The sequence below is a fragment of the Phaenicophaeus curvirostris genome, chromosome 2, assembly GCF_032191515.1.
Source record: "Phaenicophaeus curvirostris isolate KB17595 chromosome 2, BPBGC_Pcur_1.0, whole genome shotgun sequence".
In the NCBI taxonomy this organism is placed as follows: domain Eukaryota; kingdom Metazoa; phylum Chordata; class Aves; order Cuculiformes; family Cuculidae; genus Phaenicophaeus; species Phaenicophaeus curvirostris.
The window spans coordinates 67,459,906-67,475,969 of record NC_091393.1 but is presented as its reverse complement, the minus strand read 5'-3'; the positions used below and the strand labels follow the sequence as shown (position 1 = coordinate 67,475,969).

The 16,064-nt window shown below is 42.6% G+C and overlaps 2 protein-coding genes across 5 annotated transcripts in view; one reads left to right on the top strand and one right to left on the bottom strand.

Annotated features, from left to right (window-relative positions):
* Positions 1–5,599, top strand: part of HEATR1 (HEAT repeat containing 1) — a 39,381-nt gene extending 33,782 nt beyond the window's left edge. Inside the window, exons 39-45 of one of the 2 annotated variants that reach the window (XM_069852353.1) lie at positions 1,014–1,148; positions 1,396–1,500; positions 1,594–1,762; positions 3,418–3,572; positions 3,944–4,102; positions 4,820–4,928; positions 5,386–5,599. In XM_069852353.1, coding sequence (XP_069708454.1) covers positions 1,014–1,148; positions 1,396–1,500; positions 1,594–1,762; positions 3,418–3,572; positions 3,944–4,102; positions 4,820–4,928; positions 5,386–5,474 — 921 coding nt within the window. In that variant the 3' untranslated portion in view covers positions 5,475–5,599. The remainder of the gene's footprint in view (positions 1–1,013; positions 1,149–1,395; positions 1,501–1,593; positions 1,763–3,417; positions 3,573–3,943; positions 4,103–4,819; positions 4,929–5,385) is intronic. The other variant, XM_069852354.1, reaches the window with a different exon arrangement.
* Positions 5,600–6,517: 918 nt separating this feature from the next.
* The window catches only part of LGALS8 (galectin 8), a 36,592-nt gene continuing 27,045 nt past the window's right edge, over positions 6,518–16,064 (bottom strand). For 2 of the 3 annotated variants that reach the window (XM_069852388.1, XM_069852387.1), the window contains exons 3-10: positions 14,525–14,613; positions 13,943–14,153; positions 13,190–13,306; positions 11,446–11,502; positions 11,341–11,367; positions 10,383–10,471; positions 8,735–8,900; positions 6,518–7,796 (exon numbers count right to left, since the gene is read on the bottom strand). In XM_069852388.1, the coding sequence (XP_069708489.1) occupies positions 7,647–7,796; positions 8,735–8,900; positions 10,383–10,471; positions 11,341–11,367; positions 11,446–11,502; positions 13,190–13,306; positions 13,943–14,153; positions 14,525–14,613 (906 nt within the window). In that variant the 3' untranslated portion in view covers positions 6,518–7,646. The remainder of the gene's footprint in view (positions 7,797–8,734; positions 8,901–10,382; positions 10,472–11,340; positions 11,368–11,445; positions 11,503–13,189; positions 13,307–13,942; positions 14,154–14,524; positions 14,614–16,064) is intronic. The other variant, XM_069852390.1, reaches the window with a different exon arrangement.

The following is a 16,064-nucleotide window of genomic DNA, read 5'->3' as shown; positions in this document are numbered from 1 at the left end:
AAAGAAACAAGCAGTGCAAAATTCATTTCTGCTGTCTTAGCTGTGTGCATAGTGACAGTGACCCAGCCTGGCCAAAGAGATACTTGGTACCATAGAGTCATGTTCAGTATATAAGTGGGAAGTTGGCTGTGGGACCAGGGTTCACTGTTTGGGGACCGCTGCTCAGGGACAGTTTGGGTATTGGTCATCGGGTAGTGAGACATTGCAATGAGTTGTGCATCACCTGTTTTGTTTATTGTTGTTATTTCTTCCTTTATTGTCCTATTTAACTGTCTTTATCTCAGCTCATGAGTTTTACTTTATTTCCTGATTCTCCTCCCCATTTCACAGGGGAGCAGGGGGGAGCAGCTCCATAGTCCTAGACATCAGTCAGGGTTAAACAACAATGCCTCCCTAGAACTTGCCTGCCACCAGCCTACTCGCTGGGGCAGCACAGTGAGAAACAGAGAAAGTCTTAACACTGGGACCAATGTTCAGCAGAAGCCTGGGGTGTTACCAGTGTTGTTTTGGTCACAGATCTAAAACCCAGCACTGCATGAGCTGCTGTGAAGAAAACAAACTCCATCCCAGGCAAACCCAGCACAGTCTTTAGATATCTGTGTTTTATTTTGGACTGCAACGGTGATTAAGGAAAGTTAGACCTGGGAGAAATGTGCCAGTTTAATGTCCTTAGCATGTTAAATGATCAGTGCTTGAGAGATCATCCCATTCATAAAGACCTTGATTTATACTTGAGTTATTGTCATTCTTGTCTAGACTTTGCGCCTCTCTTGTAGGTGTAAACCTTTCAGGCTTAACCAGTATCTCTGGGATTGGAGAGGGGAGATTAAACTCTTGTCCGGAATCCTACTCACTTAAGCCCTCCAAAAGTACAGGAAAAAGTTTCTTTATTTTGTCAACAGTAGTGTAATGAGTAAATGTGTGAAGTGCCAAAGCCCCATTTCCATGTTATGTTTCTCAGTTTCTGTCAGTATCACAGTTGCCTTTGCCTTGCTTTGCTTTTGTTTTGGCAGAACTGCCTGGGTTCCCTTATGAACATTCTGAAGGAGCACATTGTTGTTATGGAGAAGGAGAACCTGATCTCCCATCAGTCAGAGCTAACAGCATTTTTCATGAAAGCCCTGGACTTCCGAACAGAGCATGCTCAGGTGGCGTGTTTAGGGGGATGAACAGAGGCATCTCAACCTCTGCATGCTAATTCTATTTGTTTTAAAAGAAATGAGTAGATTCCATTGCATATGCACTCTGAAAAATCAGGGTATCAAGTATTCTGCTGTGAAAATTTTCTCAGGGTAGAAAACATTCTGATTAGGTATGTCTGAAATAGACAACGTGCTTTGAAAGCTCATATTTCTTGTATTTCAAACTTGGAATTATTTTTTCAAATTTTTCTAGGATGATTTGGAGGAAGTTGGTAAGACAGAGGCTTGCATTATTGATTGTCTGCTAAGTATGGTTATGAAACTTTCTGAGGCTTCTTTCAGACCCCTCTTCTTTAAGGTAGGATGTTTAAATAAAACGCATCTGCATCAGCAAATTTGTACTTCCCAGTGCACAGGTACAGGAAAGAGCTAATCTGCCTTCCGCTTTCAGCTCTTTGATTGGTCCAGAACAGAGTCAACTCTAAAAGACAGACTGCTGACATTCCACCGCATCGCAGATTGCATTGCAGACAAGCTCAAGGGTCTCTTCACCCTATTTGCTGGTCATTTAGTGAAGCCATTTGCTGAGACGCTGAACCAAGTCAACATTTCTAAAACCGGTAAGTTCTCCATTACTTGCTACAGCGAGGCATTGGCAAGCTGACACTAATTGCCGAAAGAGGTTAATTATAATTGCTGAAAGTTTAGTTTTATAGCATTTACTTCAGAGCCCATCCTTCTATTTCTGTTTCTTCTTTCTGTCATAAATAAGGCATCTTTCTTATTCTGATGGAACCAACAGATATTTTTTCATCTATGGGCTCTGGCCTCCAACTGCAAAGTTGAGACCACATGAAAATTTCTCACATCAGTCCCCATTCCATGAGAATTATATTGTGTGGGAAGAGGGTGACTTGCTTCTGTTGGGCTTTTTTCTTTTTTTTTCTTAATTCATTTAGTTCTCTCACATGCCACCTAGTATATTGAGATTCCTCTGCTTTCTTGGCAAAAATAGGTACTACTTTTTTGAATGGGAAACTATTTGCCCGTCCCATTTGTAGTGACTTGTAGAAATTGTCCATATTCACAGGTATGGTCAAGCACTTTTCCTGTAGCCTTTGGCTGTTCTCTCTTATCCCCAGCTATGAACAGCAGTGGTAGACTTGCTAGGGCATTAGTGTCAGAGACTCTTTTTTTTTGCTACTCAAATAGTTTGCCTTAAATCATTTGTTTTCAAATGCTGAGACTGCAGCAGAGGCAGTGTCCTTCAGCTTTATCTCACTTGCAGCCTAGCTGCACTTGCTGCCCAGAGAGGTCAGACAGCAGTTGTGCCAGCAGGGAGAGCAGGGACAAAACCATACCTGAGGTTTGCCAGACGGACCCCTGGAAGGAGCGTTCTCCACACAAGCAAACTCAGTTCCAACACTTTCCTAGAAGAAGCACTGCGCAGGCCCACCATAAACTATAAATAATAGTCTGCAAGAGGGGCCATTTTGTGCATCTGCCATCCTGGGAGGAGAAGAGCAGGACTGGAGCCCAGGTGCTGTCCTTGCACCTCTGCCTCTCGCTCTGCCTCTCGCTCTGCCTCTCGCTCTGCCTCTCGCTCTGCCTCTCGCTCTGCCTCTCGCTCTGCCTCTCGCTCTGCCTCTCGCTCTGCCTCTCGCTCTGCCTCTCCCTCTGCCTCTCGCTCTGCCTCTCCCTCTGCCTCTCCCTCTGCCTCTCCCTCTGCCTCTCCCTCTGCCTCTCCCTCTGCCTCTCCCTCTGCCTCTCCCTCTGCCTCTCCCTCTGCCTCTCCCTCTGCCTCTCCCTCTGCCTCTCCCTCTGCCTCTCCCTCTGCCTCTCCCTCTGCCTCTCCCTCTGCCTCTCCCTCTGCCTCTCCCTGCTTTTCTGTCTTTCTTTCTTTCTTTTCCCTTAACACAGATTTAGGAAGCCAATACCAGTCTTATTGCTAAGAATGCCTGTGTAAATAAAATCTTTTTTGGCATTGTTTTGCCTTCATTTAGCCCGGTGGGTACTGAATCCATAAATTTTACAGGGAGACCCTGGTCTGTACCCTGGTCTATCTACCTCTGGACTATCTAGGCTCAGTCATGACAATTGGCTACAAAACAGATAACATATTGCATCCATTTTATTGTTCTGAGTGCCTAATTGCCACATAGCCCATCCTTTAACTATATTCTCAAACTTAACAGTGATTTGTCTTGTGGGGAAGTTTTGTATTTTCTTTTTCTGATGATTTTTCTTTTCTTTCTTCTTTTTGACTGAAACGTAGATGAAGCTTTCTTTGACTCTGAGAATACCACAGAAAAGAGCTGTCTGCTCTTGCAGTTCACCCTGGACTGTCTGTACAAGCTTTTCCTATTTGACACCCAAAAGTTCCTGAGTAAGGAAAGAGCAGAAACCTTGATGATGCCTCTGGTCGATCAGGTATTGACAAACACAAGAAAACAGTTCATAGCTGTTGGGGTTGTTTTTAGTCCCCCACCTGAAAGATTTCTGGTTTGTTTTTTTTTTTTTAACTTATCAGTCCTCTCCCGCAACAAAAAGGGAGGAATTGATTCTTTGGGCTACAGACAGTATTAAGTCCTTTGCCTTAGGCTCTGAATGACTATTTTTTTTTTATCCTCTTTCTAAACATCTTCATTCCGTAAGGTTTATGCATGAGGTTGAGCTCTTGCAGACCACTGCACTTTGTTCTTTGACATAACATGAATACCTGAAAGGCAAAGCTAGAACAAGTGCTTTAGCCTAGGTTTATCTGAGCCTGGATCTGTTTGACAATGTTTTTGCTTCCACAGCTAGAAAATATGCTCGGAGGAGATGAGACGTTCCAAGAAAGAGTGACAGCACACCTGATTCCCTGCATAGCTCAGTTTTCAGTGGCAATGGCAGATGATTCTCTATGGAAACCACTCAACTACCAAATCCTGCTGAAAATGAGGCACAGCTCTGCTAAGGTTGGAAGCTACCAGAATTTGAACTAGTTTTTGTAGTTGTGTTAGAAAATGGGAAGAGGGCCTGAAAAAATACAAGTGGATTAGCCAAGTCATTGCTAAAATATTGGTCTAAATTAAAATGCTGATACTGTACTATGCTACTTCCAAATTCTAGAGAGATGTATACAACATCTACTGTTACTGTAAGCAGTAAATATTGCTTGTCTGGATGTGCTCTGTACTGTGTGGTCTTGGGGTTTTAGAAGATTTGGTAGCTGTTGGAATAAGAGTAACCTGTTTGTGTATGAAGAAAGGGGCACTTCAGAGCGGGAACTGGAAAACAGTTATTTATCAGCCTTCAGACCTGTTCATGACATAGTTTTGTCAAGACTCCTGTTTGGTGGGTTATATGTATTCAGGGGGTGTACTTGGGTTTTTACTTTACTGAGCCAAGTTGTTCCGATACAGTGGAACAAAGTGGCATTGGAACAGAGATGGTTAGATCAAATAATTTCCAGCCACATACCTGCTTCTTGCAACCTGTTTTTTCTTTGACATTATCTTAACCCAGATGTTGAGATTTAAATTAGCTTGAAACTAGTTCCCTTCAATAGGGAAAGCTAGTTTACACTTATATGAAAGGAAGACAGGGGCAGGAGGGGAGTGGGGAGAAACCAGGGAAGAAAACAGGGAACTGTACTAGAATATTTCCTTACAAAGATTATTGTTTTATTTTAGGTCAGATTTGCTGCTCTGCTTACTTTAGTAGAAGTTGCACAAAAACTGAAGGAGAACTACCTGGTCCTACTACCAGAATCCATTCCATTCTTAGCTGAGCTCATGGAAGGTAACGTTCTGCAGTGGCATTGGTGAAGACAGATAACTGGCCTACAACCAAGAAAGAATAAGGGCTATTTACTTCAAAGATGACAGACAGGATGATTGCTGTAATTGCTTTAAGTCTTAGATTGGTAACACAGTACATTAAACTGCACAGGATGCAAACTGCTATGGATTTTATCCAACACGCTCCTGAAGTTCAGTTGAATTTGCGTAGTTTCTTCAGTGTTATAGGCTGTGCAGATCTCTCCAACTGCATGTGTCGGAGAGATCAGCGAGATCAATCAGCGTTGCAGTAGAAATAAGTTGTCTCAGGACCCAAGTCAGTGCCAAAATCTTTTTGAGTCATTATTTCATACCCAGTGTTGTTGAGGACAGTTCTAGCCTTGACAAGCAATGAAGCTTTCCTAGGGTTGCTTTGTAATCACTGTTCTACTTAATTTGTGCTGTATTTCTTTTTCTAGATGAATGTGAGGAAGTTGAAAAGCAGTGTCAGAAGACAATTCAACAACTGGAAGTCATTTTGGGAGAACCACTACAAAGCTACTTCTAAGATCATCCCCTTCATTTTCAGATTTTGTTGGAATGGTGTTAGCTTCACACATGCAAGTGTTAGAAGCAAGCCACCAGACTAATTTTTATCACTGCTACGATCTTTTTAATAAAATATTGTAAGAATCTGGTTTTATCATTTCTGAGCGGGCTGGGGACTTCTCCTATCCCTTTTTTAGCTGCTTTTTTCTTAATGGTGGGAAACTGGAGCAAGCTATATGCAAATTCCAATAGCTAAGCACAAAGTGACATGTGAAAAACACTGGTTCCACTGTGCTTGGGGTATGTAGCGTATGTGCCAGTGGAGGGGCTTGGCTAAGCATGGGACTGAGGGAACCCACGCACTGCAGGCCTGAGAAGTAAAGAGGTAAACCCACAGAACATAGAGAAAAGGACATGGTAAGAAACTAGGATTCATCTAGAAGCTAAAGATGATTTTTAGTCTTTAAAGACTGCTGCTGGTCAGCTTCTTGAAGATAAAAAGTAAATTGCTTACATCTTAATAAATCTACCAAAAAATTCACCACCTCTTTTGAACCAGGAGGCACTGGTTCATCACACTACTACTGAGAAAGGCATTCAGGCTCTGCAGAAATGTTACCCCATTGAGGTCAGTGGTGCTCTAACAGCATTTTCTTCAAAAAAACAACCATTAATCATGTCTGCTGTTAAGCAACAAGGATGCTCACAGGGGCACTGCCTGCTGAACTCTTAGATAAAGACAGGGACGCACAAGTGGTGTCATAGCCATTACCCAGTGGGACCTGCTACCTGCTCCTCGGTTACTATCAGCCAGCTCAGTTTAGCCTGGGGCCAAGGGCTGCCTACAGCACAACTCTGCCCTGAAGGCTGCACTGGCACAGCAGGAGCCTCGGCAAACTCAGGTTAACTGCTCTGTGGATCGATAACTCCTCGACGTTGAGGTCGTCTGTCCTCCAGTCAGGACGGCTCTGCCCTCTGGGAGATATGGGTAAGGCAGGTAATAAGGGAAACGAGACAAAAAGAGACCAAAAAGGGATCACAGCTAACGTTGCTACAGTGGGAGAAAAGCAGAGTTCACAAGTGGTTTTATTTATGCTTTTGATACATTAAATCTGGAAATTAAACAGTCTTAGAGTACATCTTATTCTTGAAATTGCTTCGCTCTTTTCTCAGCTGTTAAGATAAACACGAGCATCCCTCAGGCAGGTATTGACAGCCAGTAGCAACTTATTTCTAAAAACAGTATAAAAATTAAGACTGGCATTTGTACCAAAAACTGAATAGGACCAGTGTATTTCAGACTGATGTTTTATTAATACAAGGCTGAAAAAGGATTCATTCTTTATTGCACTGATGAGTATCTGAGTCTCATCTCAGCTGAACCCTTGCCACAAGTACTTGGGTTCACACTTTTTTTTTAAAAAACCCACAAATACCTACTTCAGTCCCTGAGGAATCTGAACTCCAGAGCTATTTCAGATCAAACAAGCTTTCAACAGTTCACACAATGGGAATCAGCTACAGCATTTTCATTTGCTCCACTTAAAACTATAAGCTAGAAATGGTGCTGTAGGTTTGATTTAACCTGCTCGTAATTAGGAGGTGACATAACCAAAAGTGTCAGAGAAGCTACTACTGCAGCAGCAGACTAAGGAAGATCAAATTGCTCTTTGCCTTATGTAAGAACTGATAGGTCAATTGTTTGCTTAACCCAGCCTCAGTAAAAGGGTTACGGTAGTTAATATAAACTAAGAAGCAGAAGAGTGCATTTCAGAGTTCTACTATTTCAAATGAATTATCAAGGTCCCCTTCGAGGTGGTTAATAATATCTTTGGATCTTATTACAGTCTCTTCTACTACACAATGGTGAATGTGTGCTATCAAGTAATGACAAGTAGTATTTTAGTTTAAACATACTGAGTGCAGGTGTTGTGTGATGCAGCATTTCACATTGCTAGGTGCCATAATACAAGAGATTTATGTGAACAAACACTTACTTAGCTTCCAGGATACTGTAGAGAAGGATTTAATCTTACAGTTAGTAGCTTTGGTACTCACCTAACTCAGAGAGGCAGATACAGAAGCCTAGAGAGATAGGGGCAGGCTCAGCAGAGTCAGCACCTGTTTGTACTTCACAAAGAGGCACTGTCACTGGGAGAGGTTTCATTCTTTGAGTACTGAATGAAAAGAATTACCAGCTCCTCACATCTAACAACAGAACATCTCCTCTAATTGCCACAACGTTAATCTTTTCAAGTTGTTTGAAACGATGTTTGTACTCCAGAGTGTGAACACCATTAACAGCAACTTTGAACTGGTGGGCATCACAGAAGATGATCAGCTGAAAAGCAAGAAGAAAAACAGTTAAGGTTTAACCTCAGATAAGACATGAAACACAAGCTGATGATCTAGCCCAGGCCTAGGCAAGCCCTGCTCGTCCTACAAAGAATGTTTCATGCAAAAGAAACCTTTCAAAAAGTGAAACATTAATAAAATACCTCGAGTTGGAAAGAACCCACAAGGACTGAATCCAACTCAATTCAATTCACATTCATTCTGACCACACGCTGAATTTTTGTGACTATTTAAAAACAAAACTGTTGTTAAACCCAAGTCTAAACTCTGCGCCTTATGGTCCCGTCTAGTCCTAAATACTCTCATGATGCTGAAATGCAGGAGGGGCACTTTCACTTAAATCTGTGTCAGTGACATGGCATTTAAGCACCACTGCCAATCCTCTTGGCAGAGTCACCAATTTCACAGAATCACAGAATCACAGAATAACCAGGTTGGAAGAGACCCACCGGATCATCGAGTCCAACCGTTCCTATCAAACACTAAACCATATCCCTCAGCACCTCGTCCACCCGTGCCTTAAACACCTCCAGGGAAGGTGAATCAACCACCTCCCTGGGCAGCCTGTTCCAGTGCCCAATCACCCTTTCTGTAAAGAATTTTTTCCTAATGTCCAGCCTAAACCTCCCCTGGCGGAGCTTGAGGCCATTCCCTCTTGTCCTGTCCCCTGTCACTTGGGAGAAGAGGCCAGCACCCTCCTCTCTACAACGTCCTTTCAGGTAGTTGTAGAGAGCAATGAGGTCACCCCTCAGCCTCCTCTTCTCCAGGCTAAACAACCCCAGCTCTCTCAGCTTCTCCTCATAAGGCCTGTTCTCCAGCCCCTTCACCAGCTTTGTTGCTCTTCTCTGGACTCGTTCCAGAGCCTCAACATCCTTCATCCTTCAGCCTCAGCATCCAATTTGATGCTGTTTCAGTTAACCTTACCTCAAAGTACATCCCGGGGCTGAAGGGGAAATTGGCAACTTCCCTTTCTTCTTCTCCCCAGCTGTCATGAAGGTAGGAGTTTCTTACAAAATCCTTATTTTTCACTCGGGGATTCAGATGTAATGCAATGTCTTTCAAGTCATTTGATTTCAGATCTATCGCAAAGCTGGAAGATAGGTTTTCAAAGATTACTCTGCCAAGGACTTAACAACATGATACAGTAGTCATGCTGGTTATCAAGCATGGAAGCAGCGTTCTCACAGAAACACACTGCGCTACTTGCTCCACCATCTCTTTCTCTACACTCAGGCAGTGGAGAGAGGGAAGCTTTATTTTACCTGAAGACATTATATTCTTTCTGCCAACAAGCTGCTTAGACTCTAACAGAACTTTTGAGGATTCTCTCTGTACCTTTCAGATGGTGGGACACCAGGCATGCAAAGGGGTACTCTCTAAGCAGCGTAGCTCTGCCCAGGCTGAACAAATACTCTGCAACCTATTCTTCAATCTCAGATGTTTCCACAACTCCAGGTTGCTAAAGGAGAGCTCTGGAGACAAGTCATCAGTGGGAAGAGACAACCAGATTCAAATGAATGCTTCAACCTGTGGCAAAGACCTCACTGGATTTTAAGAAACATTCCTCCTGCAAAATTAGCTCCAGCTGTCAGGTTATTTCCCTTCTTTGAGAAGACTCTAATTGCTTAGTCCAGATGTGAAAAAGAGCAACAGCCACATGTCCAAGCTGAAAAGTTCTCTTTTTCACAGAGAAGAAGGAATATCTACACCTGTGTGAAAGGCATTAGATGACTTACAGACTATAAAAATCTATACGTCTAAAAGCACAACCACAAAAAATAAATACTCTGCAACGTTTATACCAAACACCCAAGAGCCTTTTCACACTCAGAAGCGGCACCTTCAGCACTTGAAATGTCCTAATTAGCTGTTCAAGCCAAAAGAATGAAAACAAATGCTAATATCTAAGTATTAATTATCTTGTCCAATTTGAAGTCCACTCAAACTTTGTTGATGAGATTTCTAGACCTTGGGTTCCAGCATGAATACGTACTGTTCAGTTGCAGAGAAAATACACACTCCGAGAAGGTGGGAGCTCAATGCATACACACAGCATAGAAAGCAGGCTTCCCATAATTTGCACTAATTGCTTAATTTTTAGGCACGTTTCTGCACCACCCTCCAAGCAAACAGTATGCTGAAGTATTCAGAGAAACGTTGTAACATGCAGCATTTGAGCACACCAGCAACTCATTTAGCTCACTTAATTTCCATTTACTTCGGCCAGTTCCCTTACTCTTGGATCTCTTCAGAATACAAGCTGTATTTGTACAACACGCCTGCTCAAATCCCTTGTGCAATGAGAACCTTGAACAGACAGAATCTTGTGAACAATGCACATCTGGTAGGGAAGACAGTAAGGTTTTATCTTCACTTTTTACAATGGAGCTGCTCTTTCAGTCTCTGACGTATTATCCTGTGGGGTCATGAGAAAACTGCACTGTAGTTTCAGATGATTCCAGGTACAAAGTTGCAAGTGAGTGAGGACACAGTGAGGTAAAGCCTGGTGGAAATGCCTACCCATTCTCAAGAGTAGCTCAGTTAAATAGCAGAAAAAATCAGGAACACTCACCTCTTTGCATTATTATTCACTTCACCTCTAATGGCAATTGTGGCTCCTGGATGAAGTGGAGCATCAAGTTTCCCAGTGTACGGGACTCCCTGTAAGTACACCAACAGTAAAAATTTTCACTCTGACTTACTTCTTTCAATACATAAGCTGAGCTTTACTGTAGCCAGAAGAAATCTGGCCTACAATTGCCTATCTCAACAGCTAAAGCTATTCCTACCAACTTAAGCTGGGATATCAATACTACAATGGAAAAGTCACCCTGAGATGAACATAACAACATGCTGGGGTTTTCCTTTACAGTACCACTGAAGCCATCACAAATCCTGGTTATACATGTTCCTGGCTTCCAATCCCTTTTCAGTCTGAGTTTGGTCTGGACACTGTCCACCTGTACAGCTGCTGCAAAAATGTGAGCACTTACTCTCTTGATGCTTCAGGCTAACTGCATGCCAGCTCCAACCCGAAGGTGTGATGCTTGCATCCAGCCACCTGAAATGTGTTCAGGGTAAGCATGGATCTGCCAGCAAGGGGAAGATGTAGCCCAATACATTAAGACATGCGTATTAACATCAGGCCTTTTGGGGTAACATGACAGCAGAACACAATTGTTATGCAGGTATTCTCTAAGGCAGAGAAAACCAAGAATGCTTATTTGATGAATTTTTTAATGTGATTTGGTCCTTTAAAACTTCAGGTACCTCACTTTTTATTTCTCTCCCTATGCCTGTGGATGCTGTGTTTATCTTTTGGGTATCCTGAATGGTTTAACAAACAGCCTCAATTGCACTTAGCAGGAGCAAAGAGGGTTTCTCTCTACAATCCCTCTCTGAGGATCGTCTCCCAGGAGATTGTCAATTCCCCTGTTCTGTGCATGGTTTTTCATGAACTGAGGTGGTTTTATTTTGGGTTTTATTTTTTTACTCTTCACATTTGCCACAAATCTACATAAGATACTTACAAATTGTGAACCATCCGGCATATCCCCCTACAAGAGAAAACAAGCAACATCAACCAGCTTATCAGACAACACGGGAGTCATTCAACCTTTTACAAACATACGTACATTTTCTGCGTTTTCCTTGGTTACTCCTAGAGATAATGGCTGAGAGCCTTGTATAGGCTGCAGAAAGAGAGATATTTAGATGTCACTGCTAACATCAAACAACTTGGACATAAGGTTGGCTTAAAACCACATAAGGATCTGTGCTGCTCTGGAGGGTGAACTGTTAACATGGAAACCTAGGGCTATGGTCAAGAAAAAGACAGCCGCATCCCTACAGACCAAGGAAAAGTCCTGAAGATCAATTGCTGAAGCCAAATTGAGATTTCTAAGACCACTTCATTACACTCTGACGCTTAATCAGAGCACTGTTAACCCCCTTAGCATCTAAGGGCACCCACTGAGCCTTCCTCACTGGGGCAGGAATACCAGCAGGGCAGGTCCAGGCAGGGGCCACTGGGATTCTAAGCAGCCCCTGCATCCCTGTCCCTTCCCATGGGAAGGATGGATGAGCAACATGGCCATGCAGAGATACAGTTCCAGCAAGCCCTGCAGCTTGTTTATTACAATACAAGCCTCCACCTTCCTCCTCAGAAGAGTATACTAGAAGCAAAGACAAAAAGGAAATAACTGCCCTTCTCCAATACTTTCATCCCAAAGGATACAGCATCAGCAACCACAGTATCAAGCAATATCCTTCTGGGTTTTGCTTGGGGAAAAAATCAACCTACAGCACCTGTTAGCCCCCAGGCTCTCCTCAGGGTCAGGCCTCCAAGACCAGCACTCACACTACTCTGAAGTAACAGAATTCTCACAACAAGACCCGAGCCAAGGGATTGGGTCCATAAAAGTCTGTACGTGGGCTTTACAAACAATGAGTGACCGCACAGATCTTTAAAACTTTAACCCTGCTTCATTCAGGTCCAAATTTCCACCTTCTATTAACAGATTTATTCACCTGCTGACCCAAGTTAGACCTGATATCTGGCAACAAGAGATGCAAGGCTTGCCCACACTGTCATGAGGATGGGGCAGAAGAGACCCAGACATCTTACACAGGATTACGCAGGCTGCCTTAGTGAGTGGCAGGAAGAAAGGGAAAAGGCATTCACACCTTCTGTATCTCCCTGTAATTTACCACTTTCTGTTTCTGCTCTGAAAGGCTCACCCTTCCAGAGCAGAATAATCTCCCCTGCTGCACAGGCGAAAATGTTCTTCAGCTTCTCACTGTTAGTTAACTTTATCAAGCAGAGAGGGCAGCTGAGAGGAAGCACAGCCCTGCTTTCAGTTTATGTTCATTACAGTTTAGTCCAAGTGCAAATCAAGCCACCAAGTCTTTGAGAATTCAACAATGCAGTCATTTTACCAGGAAAAACAGGGCTATGTGCACAAGCAGTTCCAGCTGTGGACAAACGTGACATTTGGAAGCCAAACAGCAATTTACGCCCACGACTGAACTTGTCATTTCCAAGCCCTGAAAATGGAGAGTTCAAATTGGTGCTCCTGTAATAGTTCAAAAGTCTGATCCATTCCTAGATCTGGTGTCGTCAGTTCTTATACCGCCTGTTCCCTTAACTTCATAAGCTGTGAACTTTGTCACCCTTTTGCCCCTAACCTCAAGAATAAAACGGAAAGACAGAGATCATCACATGATACTAACATGTTGAAATGCAGGGGAAAGAAAATCTGCATTTCTTTCCCTCCTTTCCACCATAAATCCTACTCTGTAGTTCAGCAAGACAAAGAAAAGAAATTGAGCAAGTCAGCTGTCTACATAACTCACATTAGAAACAAAATCTAAACTTACTTTAGAAACAAATTCTATAGTTCTAATCTGCACTTTGCCATATATTCCAAGCGTATCAATTCTTCCAAGGTTAATTCTGTATTTGTATAGTAGTACGTGCTTCTTGTTTACAGCAACCTAGAGAGACAGGAAACAAACCAGGAAAATTGTATTAAACATGCATTTCATCAGCCATGTATCAAATTGTACACTTATCAGTTTTATACCAGTTTGGTACAGAACTCAGGAGTGTCCAGGAAATTTCAAAGCAACTACGTTCAGCTAAACCATCATTCATGTCTCTTTTTCCACTGCTATGAAGGAGATTTATTTGCCTATGCTAAAATTTCCATTTCACACCTTTTGTTTCTATCACCTAAACATTTACCAGCATAGTATCATCAGTCTAACAGAAACCATTACCACACTCTAACAGAGCAAGAGAAATACATCTCACATATTAGCTCCAAGAGGACTGTCCTGCACCAGCCACAAGACAAGTTTATCCCTTTGCACACAGGAAGGAAAGCGTGAAGTAGCCATTAGCAGTAAGACCCCTGCCTATTCCTCCAACTTAGAAGGAAACAATATTAAATTAAAGGTCTGTTTTATTTAGCATCCCTTTAAAGCAGAGCTTCTCAACTTTTCTGTAGTTAGACTACCCCTAGGTAACAGACAAACCAAGACATCCAACTACTTACTCTAGGTATGCAAAATACCTTTTTCTTATTGCCCTGACAGCTGGCTACAGATCAAGAATCCACCCAGACTCACCTGGAATTTATCCTTTAAAATCATGATGACAATTTCAAACGACTTCCCTTTTTGAAAGGGCATCTCGTAAGTGATCTCCTCCCAGCCCCATTTTTCTTGCTCCAGTGTGTTGCAAACAATGCAGCCAGACCTTTTGAAGCGGGGGTTGAAATGAAAAGCCACATCAGCTCGAGGCTTTATGCTGCTGCCACACTGGAAATCCACCTGGAACCTAGTCACAAAAATAAGACAAACAACACTCAGCCCACCTGTCAAGAAATCACCTGGAAGTTCAATACGCTTGTGTTTTATTGTGTAGCCTCAGAAGAGGCAGACAACAAAGTGCTACAACAAGGGAAAAAAATGCCAAAAGAGGCAAAAGAGAGAAGAGAGGATCAGTAGAAAGCAAAAAACCAGTTCATCCTCCACTTCTCATCACAAAGCTTTCATTAACTGCTCAAGCCTGTAGTCACTCTGACCCTGTTACAAGGATTTAGATCAAGCCTTTGTGTGCCAGCAGAAGTACAACCCCTGGTAACACTTCAGCCGTTACATTCTCGCTCACAAGGTGACACCGCAAAAAAGTGACACCATAGCCACTACCTGTCGGCATCCTCAGGAACAGTCCCATGTATCACAACCAGCTCTCCAGGAGCAAGGCCACCAAGTATTGTCCCAACATACGGAATTATCTAGAAGAGGGGGAAAAAAAATAAGGAAAAAAAGATTCAAATAATATTTTGGGATGGAGGCAAAAAAAACCCAAACCCACAATAGTTTTAAAAATCACATTCTAGAATTTAATTATGTATTGCTCGAGCACATGAAAAGAAACACAACTAGCATTTAATTTCAAATGAATAGTAGAAAATCATTAGATGCACATCACAATGGGAAGGAAAACCCCAGCAGATTACCACCTATGAAAACAAAGCTTCTCAGATAAAATTAGAATTGCCAGCCTCCATTCCTAGCTCTCAAATGAACAGTGGTAATAGTTTACTGCCCTCACTTTTAATAGAGTATCAGGAGGATGCACTTCAAACTAAGTCACTGCCATGGGCTCACAATTACTGGCCCTTTGATGGTACCAGGAGGCACCTTCCTACTTCCGACCCCAAATCACAGCAGCTGCCTTTTTGCTTGTTCTTACTCCACTTTGGAAAGGAGTGATGGGAAAAGAAAAGACAATGTCACAGAGTGTCTTCTCAGTAAAAACTATATGACAAACAAAAAATATCCCCTTATCCTGATGAGCCAACAACCGCGAGGTGCACTGGAACAGCTCTGTTCAGGGGTCCCAGTCCCTGTGGCATCTACAGTTTGCAGTCTGGCTCAACACCTGCTTATTGTTAATTCCATATCAATAGCTGGATAAGGCAACACATGCACACTTTGCTAAATTGAAATGGCAACATGGTAGGAGCTGTTAAACCATATAAGGGAACATATCAGTTAAAATAAAAGCCCCAGACAGCCAGCACAACGCCCTGGCAAAGGCTCTGGCACACTGACAGCAGCCCTACCTTGACCATTAGCTGGTGCACCCAGCATTTCAGGGAGGGAAGGGAAGCACCTCAACAGAAAACCGTGGCAGTTCACAGGAGGCTGACCTGAAAGCCAAGCGATCAGTCTGCATCTCATCCCACGTGCTTCAGATTGAGAAAGGAGGTAAATGTCGCCTTTGCTCAGGTTAACAGACAAAAAATTCTGCTAAGGTTGTTGTCAGGTTCTTTTTTGTATTTTTTTTTTCTTTGTGGGTTTTATTGCATTCTCCATCACCCTCCCTTCCCCCTGGAAAAAATCCCTGATCTATGGAACAATGTAAAATATTTTAGGACATCTTTGAAATTAAACCTCAGTTGGAAACAAGAGTTCCAGTATTTTAACAACAATGAGCAGACTGGTAATACTACCCTTGAATGGGATATTGGGCCATGAAAGGACAACCTGAGCTTTTTATTTTTTATCTATATATGTATCCCATCATGTAAAACAAGAAGATATAAAACTGAGATGTTTGCTGACTCTTCTTGTGGATTTGTGAGGAAGGAAGGGGGAATAACAGCAAAAAACATCTAAATCCAGAGTGTCGATAATCTCTGCCAGCAGAAACACATCCTTTTCTGCCCTCTCCCCACTT